This window comes from Benincasa hispida, chromosome 9, assembly GCF_009727055.1.
Source record: "Benincasa hispida cultivar B227 chromosome 9, ASM972705v1, whole genome shotgun sequence".
NCBI classification, from domain to species: Eukaryota; Viridiplantae; Streptophyta; class Magnoliopsida; order Cucurbitales; family Cucurbitaceae; genus Benincasa; species Benincasa hispida.
In genome coordinates this window covers 77624081-77644724 of record NC_052357.1, presented here as the reverse complement: position 1 = coordinate 77644724, position 20644 = coordinate 77624081, and the positions used below count along the sequence as shown (strand labels likewise).

Sequence of the window (20644 nt, the reverse complement as noted above, 5' to 3'; positions counted from 1 at the left end):
CATTATATGATGCATGAGCATGCTATAAATAATTTATGCAACTATAAATTATAACGTTTATAATAAACACGACGCATGAATAATGTTTATCCTAAGGTAAAAATTTAACTATATGACATACAATATGTCATATAATTATATAGAATCATACATCGCATCCACAATTAATTAAAATAGCAATTGTGGACTGAAATTGGCATACCCAACTTTGATTAAATTACTATAACACTTATAATAATTTAATTAACCAAAACTAAATTAATTATTACAAACAATAATTAATAAATTAAAGAATAAAAAATTGTTGCAAACTATTTTCCTTAGGGCTCGAATGCATGTCTCACAAACTTCCCAAATGCGCGTGCACGTCGTCGGAGCACAGCGGCGCTCTGGTCTAATTTCTCGAAGCGCCGCAGCGCTATGGCCAAAGCACAGGGGCACTTGGCGGAAAGTCGCATAGCGCGCGACACTCTATGAAGAACGCCGCTATGCTCCGCGCGGTTTTCCTCGAGTGCCGCTATGTCCGCGTGGTTTTCCCCAAGCGCCGCAATGCTGCGCAAGGGCGCAGTTGCGCTCTAGGCAATTGCCTTCTTCCGAATTCATCATAAATACTTCAATCTTCTCCAAAATGAAGCTAGAATCATGACCCGAACGACATGGACATGAATACGGACTCGATAACATGAATAAATGCCCTTAAAAACACAATGGGCCCTTACAAACTGAGGAAATTAAAGAAGAAAACAACCTAATATGCCAATTTCGTAAACATCCATAATGCAAACCAACAGAATATACATCAACCATGTAGATCTTAATGCACCCACCTTAAATCTAATTTTAATGTTCAGAAAATAAATCAAGAGACTAAACCTAGTGCTTTGATACCAATTGAAGGTTAGAAAAAACCCACACAGAAGCGTGATACGCAATCGTGTATCTCAATTAATTTTACAGAACATACATGAATCAGAGATGTGATGGAAATACGATATGATAAACATTCAATATCCTATAACATGCTTTTACAGACAAGATAAGAACAAAGGGGAAGTCGTACTTACCCTTGAAGTCACAATATCTTCACGACTTCCTCTTCTTGATCACGAACACTTCGAACTATATTCCTTCTTCCATAAACTCATGATCAAGACTTGGACACAACTAAGCAGAGACCTTTGTATTCTTTATAGGGCTAGGAAAATGCAAGTCTCTTCTTTGTGTACTCTGTACTCTGTCAGGAGAGTAATTGAGATGAGAGGAAAATGCAGGAGTGATCTTTGTGTACTCTGTCAGGAGTGAATGTTCTATGAAGAAGGAAAGGAAGATCAATTTTAAAACTCCCATTATCTTTCTGTCTATACACGATAAAGAAAAAAAAAAAAGAAGAGAGAATTGGGGCAAGGGAATTACAATAACTCTCTCCCCAAATTTAGAATAATTTAAATTAATACATATATATATTAACTACTTTAATATGTATGTTTATTAAACTTTATGTTATATCAAATACAATACATAACCTATAGTTTATTAACCTTTTATTTAACTTATAGTATTTAATATGAATCAAAATCATATTAAATTTAACCTATAGTTTTTATATGAATCATATTCATATAATTAATATTTGAATCATATTCAAATATTTATTTTCTCTAAAATAAAACTTTATATTATAATGTATCACATACATTATATTAATTATATAAAATATAATTATTTTTTTTCAATTAATTTAAACTATTTAAATTAATCCAAAATTAATTCGATTATCAATAATCCTAGTTGAGCTACAGAGGAGACCTTATGGACCTATAGATTGAAGTTCCAATGATACTTGATTAATTAATTAAATAAACTCTTTAATTAAATTAATCAACCTCCATTAACTGTTGATCATTCCATTAAAGACCGACAGCTGCACTCTTCGCACTACAGTGTATTTCTGTGTTCATTGAATATAACCATCAATAGTGCATTAACCATTCACAAATTGCTCATAAGTATAACTAGACCAAAATTACAGTTTTGCCCTTATAATTATATCTAACTCTTTAAGTACCAATGATTCCTATAATGAACAATAAGTCATAGTTCAACTATGATCAAACCCTCTCGGGCCAAGAGAAGGTGTGGCACCATTGTTCAAGTCTTAGGGCATGAGTAAATTTCTTCTTGTGTAGTTGTGTTCCTAGCTCCTCAATTAGAAAAATCCCAAAATGGTAGGCATATTGAGTTGGTGAAACTGGCCGCTCTCACCCCATGAAAATCAAGAACCCCTTTCATAGGTAGGAGTTCACAACTCACTCATGATTTAGGTCAAGTCACCTATGGTCATTTTGGTGAAATGTAAGTCTCTTCTAGCAACGGTGTTATAAAGAGAGACCATTCATTTTGTGGTCCGGTCTTATACAAACTCTTTGTATAGGATACCCTCGCCCACATATCTCCACATGAATGATCAGGATTAGATCATTTGTAGCACTTTACAACACTTGTAACAACTAACAACTATGAAGCAAGTCGTATCTGTAGTGTCACTAGGATAAGGTACCCAACTTTATCCATCTACCACAGACCGTTCAGACTATCATTTATATATGATCCCCCTTTATGTCTCTACATACATGTTTAAATTACATAAAATAACTTAGGATATTAGTTTATTGGATTGAGTATATGCTTATGAAATAACAATTTGTTTACAAAGTTTACAAACTATGAGAATACATGAGAGATTTAGGATATCAACCCCAACAAAAATACCCATTGGTTGCTTGTGGGTTTACAAGATCAAGACTCACTATGATAGTTCTATCGAACGATATAAGGCTCGGCTTATTGAAAGGATGTTCGTAAAAGTATGGCATCAATTATGAAGAGACATTTGCTCCTGTTGCACGGATGACATCTGTTCGAAGTCTCTTAGCAGTTACTGCTACCAAATAATGGCCTCTCCTTCAGATGGATGTCAATAATGCCTTTCTTAGTGGGGTTTTATCTGAAGAAGTATACATGTAACCAGCATTAGAAATTTCTCCTCCACCCTAAAAAGTGTGCCTTCTTCGTCGTGCATTGTATGGTTTGAAGCAGGCTCTGCGAGCTTGGTTTGTGACTTTCAATTCTACCATCGTTCAACTTGGGTATACTTCCAGTCCACATGACATGACACTCTTTACGCACAAAACGTCTCATGACATTGTTCTCCTTCTCCTGTATGTTGACGATATGATTATTACTGGGGATGACCCCCAGGTAATTTTTGATCTACAATGTTATATTGGAGAACACTTTGAGATGAAAGATTTAGGTTCACTTAGGTACTTTCCTGGTCTTGAGGTGTCAATACACTCTGTTGGTTATTTGTTGTCTTAAGCAAAATATGTCTTTGATCTATTGGCCCACTCAAGCATCACTAACTCTACCACAACTTCAACACCACTCGATCCTAATGTTCACTTGACTCCACTTAGTCCTTAGTTTCAAAATTTTACATTTTTTGTCCTTAAAATTTTGAGTTTGATTTCAATTTAGTCTCTAGTTTTCAAATGTTACAATTTTACATTTGAGATTTGAGCTTTGCTTTAATTTGGTCTATAGGTTTGAAGATTTACGTTTTTAATCTCAATTATTTCGCTAAATACGCATATTTAGTCATTAATGTTAATGTCTATTAATTAATTTAAAATAATTGAAAGAATTATGATTAATTAAGTTTCATTATTTTTTCAACACTATTAAATTAATTTTAAAAATTCATTTATTAATATTTTAAATTAATAAATAAACATTAACGTCAAAATCTGAATGCGTGTATTCAGTGGAAAAATAAATGTTAAAAGTATAAATTTTGAATCTTAAAGATTAAATTGAAACAAAACTCAAATTTCAAACGTAAAATTGTAACATTTTAAAATTATAAACTAAATTAAAGTTAAACTCAAAACTCGTGGACTCAAAATGTAACATTAAATTGAAACTAGAAAAATAGAGGGATAAAAAAGTTATTTTTTCCATTTTTGTAATATAAGTTCTTTGGTTAAATTTCGTAAAATATTCTAGAAAATAGAAAATATCATAGAATGTTTTCAAGAACAGAGTCGAGCATTCTCCAAGGTTCCATTGCTTTATCGACAAGCCGGCGTTTATCATCTTCGTCCCTCTCTCTTTGTAATCTTTTCTCTTTGATCGGAAAAAAAATGGCGACCAGAAGAGTTTCGAAGCTCACCAGGCCTGCTTTAGCCGCCATTGACGCCACCAAGCTTTCTCATTCTCGCTCCATTTTCTCTTCTTCGCCTGCACTGTCGCGTTCTTCGTCTTCTTCTCTTAGTAATTCCATCGGTCCCTCTTCTGTTGCAAAGATTTTTGGTTCCAGACCTGTCAATGGCGCTTCCATGGCGTCGGCCAAGTATTTGGCTACGATTTTCACTCGGAATTTCCATTCTACGCTTCCTTCTCGCTACTCTGCCACGGCTTCTTCTCAGGTTCGATTTTGTCCATATCTGAACTTTTTTTCTTGCATTTGGGTTTTGATTTAGAGTGGAGTAAAGAAGATAACAAATTAATTGCTTTATCATCCGTCTATCGCCTTTTTTATTTGATGTGCAGTTACTGGTGCTGGAAGTATTGAAGAGGACTGGAATTGACTGAAAAATCTATTCATAGAATTAATTGATGGTGTAGTCTCGTAAATTGATGGAAAAGAAGTAATTTTCAGTGTTTAATGAGTTGGTTTTTGAGAGATTAGGCCCCGTTTGATCATCATTCGATAACTCCGATAATTTGTTCCGATTTTCATCTTTCATAGGTAGATATTTGAATTCCTTGCCAAATTTAGTTTTTCGAAACTTTTTTTTGGGTAGCTTTGAAAACTTTGCTTAGATATTGAAAACACTCATAACAAGCACAAAGAAATCAATTGAAAGAAACCAATGGTTTACATTATTGATTTCTCTGTCGGGCTATCTATGTTTTGGAGTGTGTTCAAACCTAATCAGAACCTTTTTCCCTGGAATTTGACTAAGAATTCAGATGTCTAGTTTTGCAGCATCAACTAATGGTATCAATTTGAGTCTCACTCTTTGCTGAGGAAATCCATCCACTAGTGATAGTTGAAATCTAGTAGGGATTTTTTCCATCCATTTTTATGATTGATTGGAAAAGGTCAACGTCTGTTGTATGCCAAAGATAAGTTGATCAACATTTCTTTTTTTTATCAGATAAATCAGACAGACTTCACTGAGATGGCATGGGAAGGCATAGTTGGGGCAGTTGATACTGCACGGGCGAATAAACAACAAGTTGTGGAGAGTGAACATTTAATGAAAACACTTCTTGAACAGAAGGATGGCCTTGCAAGGAGAATATTTTCTAAGGCCGGACTTGACAATTCATCAGTTTTGCAGGCTACAGTTGATTTTATATCTCAACAACCTAAGGTACATCTAGATAATATAGTTATACCTATTTTTTATTTTAAAAAACAAGAAATAATCATGAATCTTATAACAGGTAACGGGCGAAACTAGTGGTCCAATAATAGGCACCCATCTAGGTTTGATTTTGGACAATGCTCGAAAACATAAAAAAGAAATGGGAGACGATTTTCTTTCTGTGGAACATTTTGTGTTAGCCTTCCATTCAGATAAGAGATTTGGGCAGCAACTATTTAAGAACTTGCAACTTAGTGAAAAGGACTTGAAGGATGCTGTTCAGGCTGTTCGTGGAAATCAGAGGGTGACTGATCAAAGTAAAAAATTGGAATCGAATTTCATTTGTCAAATACTCTTGTATTTTCTCTGTTTGTTTTTTTTTTTCAATTGATTGTATTTTTGTCTTTCGTTTTGAACAAAGATCCTGAAGGAAAATATGAGGCTCTTGACAAGTATGGGACTGACTTAACTGAACTTGCTAGACGCGGTAAGCTCGATCCAGTCATAGGAAGAGATGATGAAATAAGACGATGCATCCAAATTCTATCGAGGAGAACTAAAAACAATCCCGTGATCATTGGTGAGCCAGGTGTTGGGAAAACTGCAATCGCCGAAGGGTATGTTACTGCCATACTGGATTTATTTTGCATTATTGTCTGGTGAATTTCCTGCTTCATACTAAATAGGTGTCTTCATTGTTTTGCTTCAGAAATCTGTGCTTTGAGTTGGTATTTTTTATTGATACAGAACCTGAATTCTTCTTCTTGCAGATTAGCTCAACGAATTGTGCGTGGGGATGTTCCAGAACCTTTGTTGAATAGAAAGGTTGTAACTCATTTAACCAATATTAGAAGTTGCGTATGTTTATATTCACTGATGTGATGTGCGACTATTATTGAAACCTAAATTTTCATTTGTTGATCATTAGCATACATTTGTCATTGTTGTATTGTATATGTTTTTTTCTTGGCCTGAAACCATTGTAAATGATCCTCTATAATTATAAAATAATGGTAAAAGGAGGATACTGTAAATCTAATAAAGGATCTCTTATTATTATCTTCTACACATTTTATTATTATTATTTGTAACACCCCCGGAGTAGGATTCGGAATCCGGATTCGACCCCTAATGGTCCCGGCATTCCCCCTACGTCCCCTGCGACCTGACTATATCAACCTCCCTTCCTCCCTTACCTTGAATGCTTTTTAGAAGTGAAAGTTGTCCCCATAAACCAACACGGATCCTTTCAACATGCTTTGTCCTCATTCACATGCATCCTAAGAAAATTCCCAGGAGGTCACCCAACATAGGATTGCTCCAAGCTAAGCACGCTTAACTTTGGAGTTCTTAAGATTGAGCCACCGAAAAGGAAGGTGCACCTTGTTGGTATAGATAGTAACTTTCAATTCTTTTAAGCCTTTCTTAACCATACTTTCATGTCCTCAGGATATCCCTCTCATTCGGGTGTGATACCGGTTCATTCATGTATCCCTCCTGAATTCGGGTCGTTACATTATTATTATTATTATTTGTGGAAAGATCAGTGTAAATTTTCTATAGACTTTATGCTCTGTTTCTCGCTATGTCCGCTCGAAGTCCTATCGAGGCCAATTGTTCTTGAATATTAGAATAGCTGATATATGTAAAATGTGGCTTCACTATTTACTTTTCTTATGTTCATAGTAGTGTTATTGTTCGTCATCCGGTATATTTTGGCACCATCATTTAGTCATTGTATTGTACATCTTTTTTATGCTATTGTTTCCTTTCGTTCTTTTTCAATGCGTTTGTTACCTAAAACTATATGCATTACTTTGATTGCATTTGCAGTTAATATCTCTGGACATGGGTTCACTGGTTGCTGGTGCAAAATTCCGTGGAGATTTCGAGGAAAGATTGAAGGCCGTGCTAAAGGAAGTCACTGCCTCAAATGGGCAAATTATCTTGTTCATAGACGAAATTCATACAGTTGTTGGTGCAGGTTTGTTTTCTGACTCATTTTGTCAATCTATTTATCATTGTCCTGTATTCATCTCATTATGGTGTCTACGATGCTGTAATCATGATGCTGATGGTTCGGATATGAATTTACATAATTGGATAATGATTTTCATGCAGGGGCTACTGGTGGTGCGATGGATGCTGGCAACCTGTTGAAACCTATGCTTGGTCGAGGTGAACTACGATGTATCGGTGCAACTACATTGAAGGAGTATAGAAAATACATTGAGAAAGATCCTGCACTCGAACGTAGATTTCAGCAAGTATTTTGTGGCCAACCATCTGTTGAAGATACAATCTCTATTCTTCGTGGGTTACGAGAGCGATATGAGCTACATCATGGTGTAAAGATATCTGATAGTGCACTTGTATCAGCAGCCGTTTTAGCAGGCAGATACATCACAGAACGGTTTTTGCCTGACAAAGGTTACTATTATGGTTCATGCTTAAAATTTGGATTTTTCTCTAGTTCCTTCCTTTCTCATTGTCTATCCTTTCCTCCATGCACTTTTTTGTTCTTTTTTTTTGAACAAATAACCAATCAAAGCCAATCAAGTTTGATTATTTTTTTGGATATACAATTTATTAGAAAAATAGTTGAAATTTTTGTGCTGTCCCTTTGGGTTCATGAATTCTCTTTTCTTTGCAGCTATTGATCTTGTTGATGAAGCTGCTGCAAAGTTGAAGATGGAGATTACTTCTAAGCCTACTGAGTTGGATGAGATTGACCGTGCGGTTTTGAAATTGGAGATGGAGAAGCTCTCCTTAAAAAATGACACAGATAAAGCCAGCAAAGAAAGGTTAAGCAAATTAGAGCAAGATCTTAGTTCACTTAAACAAAAGCAAAAAGAGTTGACTGAACAATGGGATCGCGAAAAATCTTTCATGACCCGTATACGATCTATCAAGGAAGAGGTAATTTTAAATTTACTTAAAATTTGATGTGCATCTCCATACAACATTCTTTTCTAGTCTCTCTCACGTTTGAAAGATCTCACTGTTTTTAAGTTAAAAAATGGATAGTCATTTCGTCATTGGTAGATTGATAGAGTTAATCTCGAGATGGAAGCGGCTGAAAGAGAATTTGATTTGAATCGGGCTGCTGAGCTCAAGTATGGAACTCTAATATCCCTTCGCCAGCAATTAGAAGAGGCTGAAAAGAATCTACAGGACTTCCGGAAGTCTGGAATTTCTTTGCTTCGTGAAGAGGTCACAGATCTTGATATTGCTGAGATTGTAAGCAAATGGACGGGCATACCTTTGTCCAACCTTCAACAATCCGAGAGAGACAAACTAGTTTTACTTGAACAAGTACTCCATCAGAGGGTGGTTGGTCAAGATATTGCAGTAAAATCAGTTGCAGATGCCATTCGTCGTTCAAGAGCAGGACTCTCTGATCCAAATCGACCTATAGCCAGCTTCATGTTTATGGGCCCAACGGGTGTGGGGAAAACTGAGCTTGCAAAAGCTTTGGCTGGGTATCTTTTTAACACTGAGAATGCTCTTGTTAGGATTGATATGAGTGAATACATGGAGAAACATGCAGTGTCTCGCTTGGTAGGGGCACCACCTGGTTATGTTGGTTATGAAGAAGGCGGCCAGCTGACTGAAGTGGTTCGTCGAAGGCCTTATTCTGTGGTACTTTTTGATGAGATTGAGAAGGCACATCATGATGTCTTCAACATTTTGCTACAATTGTTGGATGATGGGAGGATAACGGATTCTCAGGGTCGGACCATTAGTTTCACAAATTGTGTCATGATAATGACATCAAACATTGGTTCTCACTACATCCTTGAAACTCTCAGTAACACGAAAGATAGTAAAGATGCAGTTTATGAGTTGATGAAAAAACAAGTTATTGGATTGGCAAGGCAAACTTTCCGGCCAGAGTTTATGAACCGAATTGATGAATATATCGTCTTTCAACCTTTGGACGCCACCCAAATATGCAAGATTGTTGAAATACAGGTAACATTTACAAGTTTTTATCTCAAAAGTATATCAACAATGTTTGAATATGCTACTAATGAATTGAGTTCAACGCTTTAGATTATTGTTTGACTTTCTTTTATGTAGAAGTTATATTTGATTTTGACATATCATTTTTGTGTTTCAGATCAAACTACTACGTGATAGGCTTAAACAGAAGAACATTAATCTTCATTACACTGAAGAAGCTCTCGAGCTTTTAGGGACATTGGGGTTTGACCCTAATTATGGTGCAAGGCCAGTTAAAAGAGTAATACAACAATTAGTCGAAAATGAGATAGCGATGCAAGTTTTGAGAGGCGATTTTCAAGAAGATGACTCGATCATTCTCGATGTCGATAAATCTTCATTTGCCAAAGACTTGCCTCCCCAAAAAAGATTGTGCATCAAGAAAATAAACAGCAATTCTACTTCGGAGGCTATGGTTGCCAATGACTGATTTCACTCGTAGGATTGTCATATGGTTAATAGTAGGTGATGATAGTTTAGTTTTCACTGATTTCTTTACACTGACATGTTTGAATTTTGGGTATATGAGTTTTCAAAGAATAGTGAAGTCAACAAATTTTTTACTATATCAGTAAGTTTGTTATTTTAAAGCATATAAATCTTGTTCGGTGGGGTAGGAAAAAAGTTAGAACCAAAACTGTTCTTGTGTAGTTTTTAGAAAGTGTCCAAATTTAATGATGATTTCCTGTGTGAATGAGAATAATTTGTTATTCTTGTCATCATTAACATCATCATCGTCATAGATCTTTGTTGGCCAAATAGATGTTTCGTCAGAAAGGGTGCATCAGAAAAATAGACAGCAATTCTTGTTAGAGGTTATGGTTGCGAAAGATTGATTCATGTGCAGATTGTCATATGGTAAATGGTAGATGATGATGGTATGGTTTTTGCTTATTTCTTTTGTTATATGTTAGAATTTTTGGTATGAGAATTTTTAAACAATATTTAAAAATTCCACAAATTTTCAACTGACTGTAAGTTCGTTCTTTTAGAAAATATAAATTTTGTTGGGTGTTATAAGAAAAAAGTTAAAATTCAAAACAGCTACAGTGTAGTTTCCAAATTGCAGTAATGATTTTTTAACAAGAATATTTCAATTCTTCTGTCTTGTAACATTATTATTGTTACTATTATGGTAAAATATGTATCTCTACTTTAAAAAGCATGTCATCTAAAAAAAAAAAAAAAAAAAAAAAAATCCTACATCAAAGTTAACCTGAATATGTATGCATGTGCAAATTCCTACCAATTCTTGATAGAAAATAGATAGTCATCTCCAACAATTTTCATTTCTTCTTTAATAGATTCATATGGTTAACCTCTAAATGAAAGCGATGAAAGAGAATTTGATTTGAATCGTGTTGTCGTGTGCATATACATCTCTATACCTATTCTTTTCTAATTACAAGTTTGAAACATCTAGTAATTTTTAAGTTAGAAGGTGGCTAACTATAAGTTAAAGATGTCATTCTACGTTCAAGAAGGTAGCTAACTAGAGGTTCATTGAAGGTCTTACTCTGTGGTACTTTTTTTTAGTACAAGAATTATGCTAGTTAAGCAACGCTCATGTTGGCTTTACGATACTTTTTGTTGAGATTGGAAAGGCTCATCATTATGTTTTCAACATTTTACTACAATTATTGGATGATGAGAGGATAATGGATTCTCGAGGTCAAATATTTAGTTTCACATATTACGGCTGATAATGATGTCAATTATTGGTTTTCATTACATCTTTGAAACTCTTGAACGCACAAGATTGTGTTATAAGATAAATGGTAGGTGATAGTTTAGCTTTTATTTATTTGTTTAAGTTATGACATGTTGGAAGTTTGGCTATGTGAGAATTTTCAAACAATATTTAAAAAAGTACACAAATTTTCAACGATGGCGGTAAGTTTTGTTGGCGTGTAGTGTTGTTTGGATGGCAATAGATAGGAGTTTGACTCTTACTCATGCAACATCTTATTTCAGATTTTTGTATGAGTTTTTACCCATATTTTTCAACTCTAATGGCTTTTACTAAATATAATAATGTGTTATTTTTAGTAAATAATCAAACAATATTTTTTTTTATCAGTAACAAGATTGGACAGTTTATAGAATTTTTTTTTTCTTTTTTCGAAATTTATTTTTCAATCTCAAGAATATTCAATTAAAAAGTTATCGTTCATTTTTTGTACATAATTTTTATATTCACGTTACACTTTACATATTTTTGTTTGTTTCCATGTTATTTTTACATTAACATTTACTCGTATAGATTTTTAAAATTAATTTTAGAGTTCAAACAAGAGGATTATTTGCTGCCACTCGTTTAGATATACAAACTTGATGAGTAAGTTTTAAAATCTTCTTAAACTTTAAGTTCTTATGCCTTTAAATCTATATAATAGAATGTAATGTTCTTATTATTAGTACTTTTGTAGTTTTGATTTAAAATAATATGGAGAGATATTATAAAAGAAAAACAACAATAGAGACTATAGAGGTATCATCTTTAAAGAAGAAAAATGTTTTAAATTTTGATCGATCTTATACAGAAATCAATCTAGAAAAAACTACCTGTACATCTTGGTCCAAGAACCAAAATTTATGATTATAATTATAATATTCGAGATCAAGTTCATATAACATATTTACTTAATATAGCTTGGTTAAGTGAATATTCTAATTAGTTAAAATAAAACATTTCAAAGGATTTTTGTTTATATTGTTATCTATTAAAACCAGAAGTAAAGAGTTATAATCGATTTAAAAATATAAAAATTTGTAGAGGAAAATTGTAATGTAATAAATTAATTAATATACGAAGTTATGAATATATATTCTTTTACATTCATTTATAGATTTTTTTTTTTTTTATTTTTTTTTTGTTAGAATTGTACATATAATGTCCCTATATAAAATCCCTCGCTGCGCCACTAGTTTTTACCAAGTGCCAGGGCACATGTATTATTTTTTTAAAAATGTATATTTTGAATAATCTAGTATTTGACAAATTTAATTTAAAATTTAATAAATATTAATTTTTATAATTTATATAGAATTATTTAGTTGGTAAATAGCTCATGTAAATATAATTTTGATGCAATTAATTTAATAATTATTTTTAAAATTTTAATTTCAAAATTTTAAATATAACATTTTAATCATGGGAGGGGTGATGCCTACCATTTACTCATGAAAAAGATTTATGATATGTAAAATCAAATTACTGAAAATATTTATAAATAATAGCAAAATATCATAGTCTACCACGATAGATCTCGATAGATTACTATATGAGTCTATCACGGTTTGATAGATAATGAAATTTTCCTATATTCGTCAATATTTTGATTCATTTTCCTATATTTGAAAACAACTCTTATGATATCTTTCCTGGACATTGTAATTCTAATTTCATATGTATTAATTAATTTTATATAATAATTCTATATTTATTATAATAATACATTCTTTTTTATCATATGCTATTCAATTTATATAAAATGTGAATATGAAGTAAAATTAATAAGATGATTATTTATTTATCTGAGTAGTTTTTTTATAATAAAATTTTTATTTTGTACTACACTATTTTTATCAATTGAAATAATTTAAATTTATCATGATTTGACTCATATGAGTGAAGTAACTTTAATAATTTTCTATTTAGTCTAAATTATATTTTTATTTTATTTAAATTATTTTGGATCGGAGGTTGGATCTCTCAATAATACTTCTACTTTTTTAGTTAGTTTAATGTTTTTACTTCATAAGAAAAAAAAACAAAAAAACGAAATTCCATATTCTATAGTTCTAGTTAGATGAATTTAATATTTTTCATTTTACAAGTTTTTTTTTTTAGATATTTACAACAATATAATGGAAAAATGATGTAAAATATTTAACATTAGACAAAACCTATGACCAAATAAGAAAAATCCATCATTGGACTCAAAAAAGCTCTATAAAGAACAAAGTTCTATATTTAAAATATGATTAAAAAACTCTCAATACATCCTTAAAAGTGACTCTTTTGCATGCGTTGCTCAGCGTCTCATTAATTGTTGTATACTATCGTTTTAAAAACCTCACCTTACACTAGTTGATGCTTCGATGCCACGGTTTGGAACTTTCTCCTGCATCATACATTCAAGTAGATAGCTAGGCTTGAAAGTTCCATTATCAGCTCACCACCCATTCTTGACCAAATGCTTTAACAATTCAACCAACTTTGTGTCTTCAACCTTGGACCAAGTGTGTTTTTTGATCTTGTCACGGCCGGCCATTAAGCTACATGCATTTGTATATCTAAATTGAATTAAAAAGGGATTACATAGAGAAATACATTTAGTAGTACGAATTACTTAAGACATTTTTCATAAAGAACAAGGCAATTTCAACGATAAAGTATTTCTTCATGATTTACTCGCCAAATCATCCCTAAAGTTGGTCCATTCATTAAATGTTTCAATAAATTGTATATTATCCTCGCTCTCTGGTGCTTCCAACATTATAGCTGGCCCTATCTCCGCAACACGCTGTTATTGTTTGACATTGGACCTTCACTAGGTAGAATGACTTTCCACGAAGAATTGTCCACCAACCATTCAACATGCCAAACACTCTCTCTATGCAATTCCTAGCGGATGAGTGTTTCATGTTGAAAAATTCCCTTGGATTAGTTGGTGCATTTCCAACACCACGCCATCCTGAAAGGTGATCTCGTTCTCCCCTATACAGTGCCAAGAAACCCTCATCATTGGGATATCCAACATCGCATAAGTAGTAATAACCTATACAGAACTAAAATTATGGTGTAATTCAGCAAACAAAATCAATAAATAAAAGTGGGTGAGTCACTGCAACATTGAAAAGTACACACAAAATTGAATATTGCATTTGAATTGCACTTTAAAAAGGATCAAGTAATCAAGCAAGTGTATCATTTGATACAAATTGGAATTCATAGGAATGAATTTGAAAATTAAAAAAAAAAAAAAAATACAATTTTAGAACATAAAAAATATAACATATTAAAAAAATGACAATGAAACATAACAAATAGTTGGATCATATTCAACAGAGGGTTCAAACGCAATAACGAGTTCGAACACATAATTAAATGAAATATATAAAAGAATAACAACATGAAATTGAGATTTTATGAAGAAATATTCATATGGAATAACTAATCATCAACCTCTTAGGATTTAGAAAACAAACCTAAGGTGAATGGTATCTTCCCCATCGAGCTTCAATGTCTTAAAATGACTCCCTACTATGTATTCGATGATCGACAACCCAAAAGAAAATTGACGACCGAAAGTCAAATGTAGAATAGGTTATAGGTGAAAGAGGACCATCGAAGCGGCAAAGGGCATATTGAGCTTTTCATTGAAGCGACGAGGGGGAAGGGGACTAATCTGAAAATCTGAGATCTGCATGCAGGGAAGGAATTGATGAAAGGAAAGATCTGAGGTTTAGATGATAGGGTTTGAGATGAGAGATTTTAGGGGTTGTGATAGGGTTTCAAATATGAGAGTTTGAGATGTGAGATCTGAAGATAAAGGTTTGATGTTAGGGTTTTAGATCGATGAGATCTAGGGATGAGAATCACGGGAGGGAGATTGGAGAAAAGAGAGATGTGTGAGAAAGGGTGAGATACGAAACACCCCCTCCAAATTGAAATCATTATTTACAAATCAGTGGGCTGGACATATGAAATGGATGACATACAAAAACAGGTCCCCAAACACTAAGATGATATTGGATCTCATCTCAACTCAAGTGGCTCCCAAACAACCCCTAAAAATTATAACTTCTTAAAAATACATATTTAATTTATGGAGGAAACTCTTTATTTGAAAAAACTAATTTTAGTCCCATAGAAAGAAATGAGTTAAAAGACTATTTTGGTACCTATGATTGGTTGTTTCATTTTTTTTTTGACTATGCATTTTCAAATATTCAAATTTGGTATCTGTACTTTTTATAAATTTTAAAATTAGTCTCTACCAAATATTTATAAAGTTACCTATTTTAATTGGTTTCACTAGAAATTCATTTTAATAGACTGTAACTCTTCAATCACGGTTGAGTAGGAGTCGACTTTGAGTTGTATTTTATAGTTTTAATTTGTAAAGAATTTGAATATTTAGATGGTTACTTTTCAGAAACATATAAATTTTTAACCATTTTTATTATTTTAAATCAGACCCTCATAAATTAAAAACAATTTTATAGCACCCTTTTATCTCACTATTTATTTTAATGGTGTCGTATATTGTAAAATTAATATGGAACTATGATTGTAATAAATGTAAATCTAAGAGGGTACAATGAAAACCTCAAATTAAATATAAATTTTTGTTTTTGGGTATAATACCATTTCAATGTAGTTACAAAAAGGGGATGATAGTAATTAATTTAATAATTTTAAGATTGAGCAAAATACTTTATATTAAATGGATAGGATATGGTGTACCATTGATTTTAGAAGTTATTTGCTTATCATTTTAGTTTAGTTATTTTCTCTTTGTTTAGTACTTGGAAAATACAAAAATAAGAAAATCAATATTCATTTTATATGCTTCGAGGAGGAAAAATATATTTTATTAATTATCAGATTAAAAATAGTTTGAGAAATAAAAAAAAAAAAAATTGATCCTTACATCAAACAACCAAAAGAATTAAGAAAAAAAAAACTTTACATAAAACATCTATAAGATATTAATATAAGAAGACATTGTTTGTTTTTTTTATTGGTGTGACTTACAAAAAAATAATAATAATAATAAATAAATAAAATACAACCTTCTATTCGCAGTACACAAATATACAATGCAAAATGCCAAGTTCAATTAATGTAACGTCTTCTTCATTTAAAAGTTTTACCACATTATAGAACAATTGTTTTTACTTGGATAACATATTCTGGTGAGGTCAAATAGTAAGCTTAACTGCAAAAGTTTACAACGGTAGACCTTCTATCCAACTTATCTGACATCAGTAAGAGATGCATTCGAGAATGAAGGTGAGAGAACAAGAATAATTAAAAAAAAAAGAAAAAGAAAAAGAGTACAATCTTAGAGAAATATTTGGTGAAAGTGTTGTGAAATAATGAATTAAATGCCCTTTTTATAGTAGTTGATAACAAAAAGTTACCAAACTGTATTCTAAAACTTTTGAGATTCCATCACATGTTATAATAGAATGAATAAATTTTTTTTTAAATGGTAGAGAAAAATACTTTTGGTATTCCTTTTGTTTATTATTGTTGATAATAATTAAGTAATTATTTATAGTTAATTATTTTTAGTACAATTTACAACTATTTATTAGTGACATATTTGTAAATTAGTAACCCTAAGAAATGAAAGTGAGAATTTGATTTGCTACTAAGCTCAAGTATGAAACTCAAATATTTCTTCACTGTAAATTAAAAGAGGCTTAAAAGAATCTTCACGAAAGTCTGGAATTTCTTTAGAGGTCACATATCTTGATATTGCTGAGATTGTAAGCTAATAGACGAGCATACCTCTGTCCGACCTCCAACAATTTGAGAAGACAAGCTAGATTTTCTCGAAGAAGTCCTCCATCACTAGCTAATTTGTCAAGATATCATAGGAAAATCAGTTGCAGGTGTCATTCCAAGTTCAAGAGTAGGACTCTCGTATCCAAATCAACTTACAACCACCTTCATGTTATGGGTCCAATTGTTGTAGAAAAATTGAACATGCAAAAGCTTTGGTTGGGTATCTTTTTACTCGTTCGAATTGATGTGAGTGAATATATGGAGAAACATGTATCTTGCTTGGTATAGACACCACCTAGTTATGCTAGTCATGAAAAAGTTGGTCAGCTGGTTGAATGTTTCGTCGAAGGTCTTATTTTGTGGTACTTTTTGTTGAAATTGGAAAGACCCATCTTTATGTCAACATTTTGCTACAATTATTGGATGATGGAAGGATAACATATTCTAAGGTCAAACCATTAGTTTTTGTGGTTGATAATGACGCCAAATATCGGTTCTCACCACAAAGTGCATTTTATAATGACGTCAAATATTAATTCTCATTACATCCCTGAAATTCTCAATAATAAAAAAAAAAAAAATAGTAAAGACACAGGATATTAGTTGATGAAAAAACAAGTTGATTGAAAAAAAAAATTGGAAAAAAGGTTATGGATGAAATCAATGAATATATTGTCTTCCAACCTTTAGATGTCAGCCATATATGTAAGATTGTTGAAATATATGTAACATTAGATCATATCTCAATAGTATATCAACAATATCTGAATATGCTACTAACGGATTGAGTTTTAACATTTGTAGACTATTGTTTGACTTTTGTTATGTAGAGTTAGATTTGATTTTGACATATCATTTTTATGTTTTTGTTCAAATGATTACGTGGTAGGTTTAAATAACAAACATTAATCTTCATTACAAAAAAGAAGCTCTTGAATTTTTGAGGACTTTAAGATTTGACCCGGGTCAGATCAGTAGGGGTGTTAAAAAAATTCGATAACCCGAAAAAATCGATCAACCTAATCCAATCCGTGCGGTTTGGGTTAGATTATCAACTCATTTGGGATAGGTTTGGTTCAAATAAATGAAAATTTTATGGGTTGAGTTTGTTCATAGGTTCACCTAATATAACCCAAACCAATCCGAAGTTATTATTAACTTTAAAATATTTTTTTATTACTTATAACACAATTATTTATACATATATTGATTTTAGTTTTATTTAATTCCAATATTTTTTAATAATTTATTCTTCAACAACTCTTAAAAGTAGTTTATTTGCAGTTTTTTCATTATATAAATTGAAATTGAGTTGCTAATCTTAATTCAATATATGAAAAATAAATAAATTGGATTTTTACATATTTATGTTTTACTTTTTTTTATAACAAAATTTTAAGTAAATAACCCGAATAACCCGAACCAATTCAACCCAAATATTTCATGGTTGGGTTGGGTTGGGTTCATTTTTTAATAAGGGTTATTTGGGTTGAAGAAATTTACAACCCGAACAATTGGGTTAGGTCTAAAAAGTCTTTCAACTCAATCCAACCCAATCCATGAACACCCCATAGATCAGTTAAAAAAGTAATACAACATTTTTCCAACATTATTGAAGGAAATTCACAAAATTTTAACTGTAAATGTATTGTTTTAAAGGATATAAATTTTGTTAGGTGTGGCAGGGAAAAAGTTAAAAGCCAAGCTATCTTTTAAAAACTTTGTATGAATTGAGAATAATTTGTTGTCCTGTCATTGTCATCATACATCAGAAAACAAGAATTGTGTCATATGGCAAGTAGTAGATGATAGTTTAGCTTTTGCTAATTTCTTTACATTGTCATATGTTGGAATTTTGGCCATATGAGAATTTTCAAACAAGATTTAAAGAAGTCCACCAAATTTCAACTATAGTTGTAAGTTTGTTCTTTATAAGATATAAATTTTGTTGAGTGTAGCAGGAAAAGTTAAATGTCAAAATGACTATAGTGTAGTTTTCAATATTAGTGTCCAAATTGTAATAATGATTTTTGAACAAGGATAATTAATTCTTTGGCCACATTATTATTATTATTATAAATATAATATAAATTATTTATTTATTAAAATAAGAAATATTTTATTTGACATTTAGATAGCATAAACTCAATCAAATAAACTAATAAACTCAAGCAAATGAATAGTATGTGGCAGACATACAAGCGGATCATGTTCAAGTAATAACGTAAAAAGTCTGCAGTACATGGATAAAGTTGGATGTCTTATCTTAGTAACACTATGGATATGACCTACTTTGTAACTGTTACATGAATTGTAAGTACACGTGGAGACATGTGAGTGGGGTATCTTGTATAAAGAATTTATATAATATCAGACCACTTAATAATTGATTTCTCTATATAACACCGTTACTTGAAGAGACTAACATTTCACTAGGATGACCATAGATAACTTGATCTTAATTCTAAGTGAGTTACGAACTCCTGTCTATGAGAACAATCCTTTGATTTGTATGAGTGAGAGTAGCTTGCTTCGCCGACTCAACATGCTTATCATTTTGGGGAATTGTCTGAGTAAGAAGCTGGGAACACAACTACATAAAATGGTATTAACTCCTTTCCGTAGTTAAGAAAAGTAGATAAATTGCTCCCTTAATAGTTGATTTCGGGTCTTGAACAATGAAGCTCCACCCTCTCATTAGCCCGAGAGAGGTTAGTTTATTATTGGGCTATAGACTGTTTGTTCATTAGAAGGGTAAGTGGTATTTAAGAAGTTAAATATAACTACAGAAGTAAAAAAAATAATTTGACCCAGCTGTAGTTATGAGCAATTTGTGAAGGGCTATGAAGCATAGACACATATACGGTTACACAATACAGATATGATCGGATATGGCGATTCGTCAATTTCTAAAAAACTAAGATACGGATATGTCTAAAGATACGTCATTTTATATATATATATTTCTAAAAAACCGAAGATACTGATACATTGAAGATACATTTTTTTTTTCTTAAAAAAATCTAGGATATAGATAAATTTAGTATACAAGTCAATAACAACAACACAAAATATAATACAAACACTGAAATACAATATATAAAAAAAACAACATCTAAGATGTTGAAGTATAATAGTTAATAAAATGCAATAGAAAAGTGACTCATATTACAAAGAAGAAGAAGATTAGAGAGAGAAGTATGAAGATAAACGAAAAACTTCTTCATTGAATTGTTGAAGATATCCAAATGGTTTATATTTTGATGGATTTTATGGGGAATCAAATATGAAGATGAAGATTAGATGATTCTGGGGTTTGGTCTTTTATTTATTTATTTATCTTTTAATTTTGGACTCAAGGAGTGAGCTTTTTAAATAGGTTGCCTAGTTTTAGATTGGGAAAGATTAAATGAGTTACTTGTCTTTTTTCTTAAAAAAAGTACACGTAGAAATAGATACGTCATGTGTCAAATACGTATCTGGAGGTATCGGTATCCGATATGTGTCTGTGTTTCATAGGTGAAGGGTCAACTTACTATTGATTGGTTAAATCCGTGAAAACAGAAATATATCTATAATGCGAAGAGTGCAACTGTCGATTTTTATGGACTGATCGATAGTTAATGAATGTTATTTAACCTAACTAAAGAGTTTAATTGATTAATCTCGTATCATTGGA

At 31.8% G+C, this 20644-nt stretch overlaps 1 protein-coding gene across 4 annotated transcripts; it reads left to right on the top strand.

Moving 5' to 3' along the window:
* The first annotated feature begins 4075 nt into the window (after positions 1 to 4075).
* LOC120086032 (chaperone protein ClpB3, mitochondrial) lies at positions 4076 to 10162 on the top strand. 4 transcript variants are annotated; one of them, XM_039042442.1, is made up of 12 exons: positions 4347 to 4487; positions 4612 to 4810; positions 5051 to 5124; positions 5223 to 5441; positions 5515 to 5752; positions 5857 to 6052; positions 6206 to 6260; positions 7269 to 7419; positions 7557 to 7865; positions 8089 to 8354; positions 8481 to 9410; positions 9559 to 10162. In XM_039042442.1, exons 4-12 carry the CDS (start codon positions 5247 to 5249, stop codon positions 9868 to 9870), a joined length of 2652 nt encoding a protein of 883 aa, XP_038898370.1. In that variant the 5' UTR covers positions 4347 to 4487; positions 4612 to 4810; positions 5051 to 5124; positions 5223 to 5246; the 3' UTR covers positions 9871 to 10162. The 4 variants fall into 4 exon arrangements, with proteins under 4 accessions (XP_038898368.1, XP_038898370.1, XP_038898369.1 ...); XM_039042441.1 differs by having other exon boundaries at positions 5043 to 5124; XM_039042443.1 differs by lacking the exon at positions 5051 to 5124.
* The last annotated feature ends 10482 nt before the right edge of the window (positions 10163 to 20644 follow it).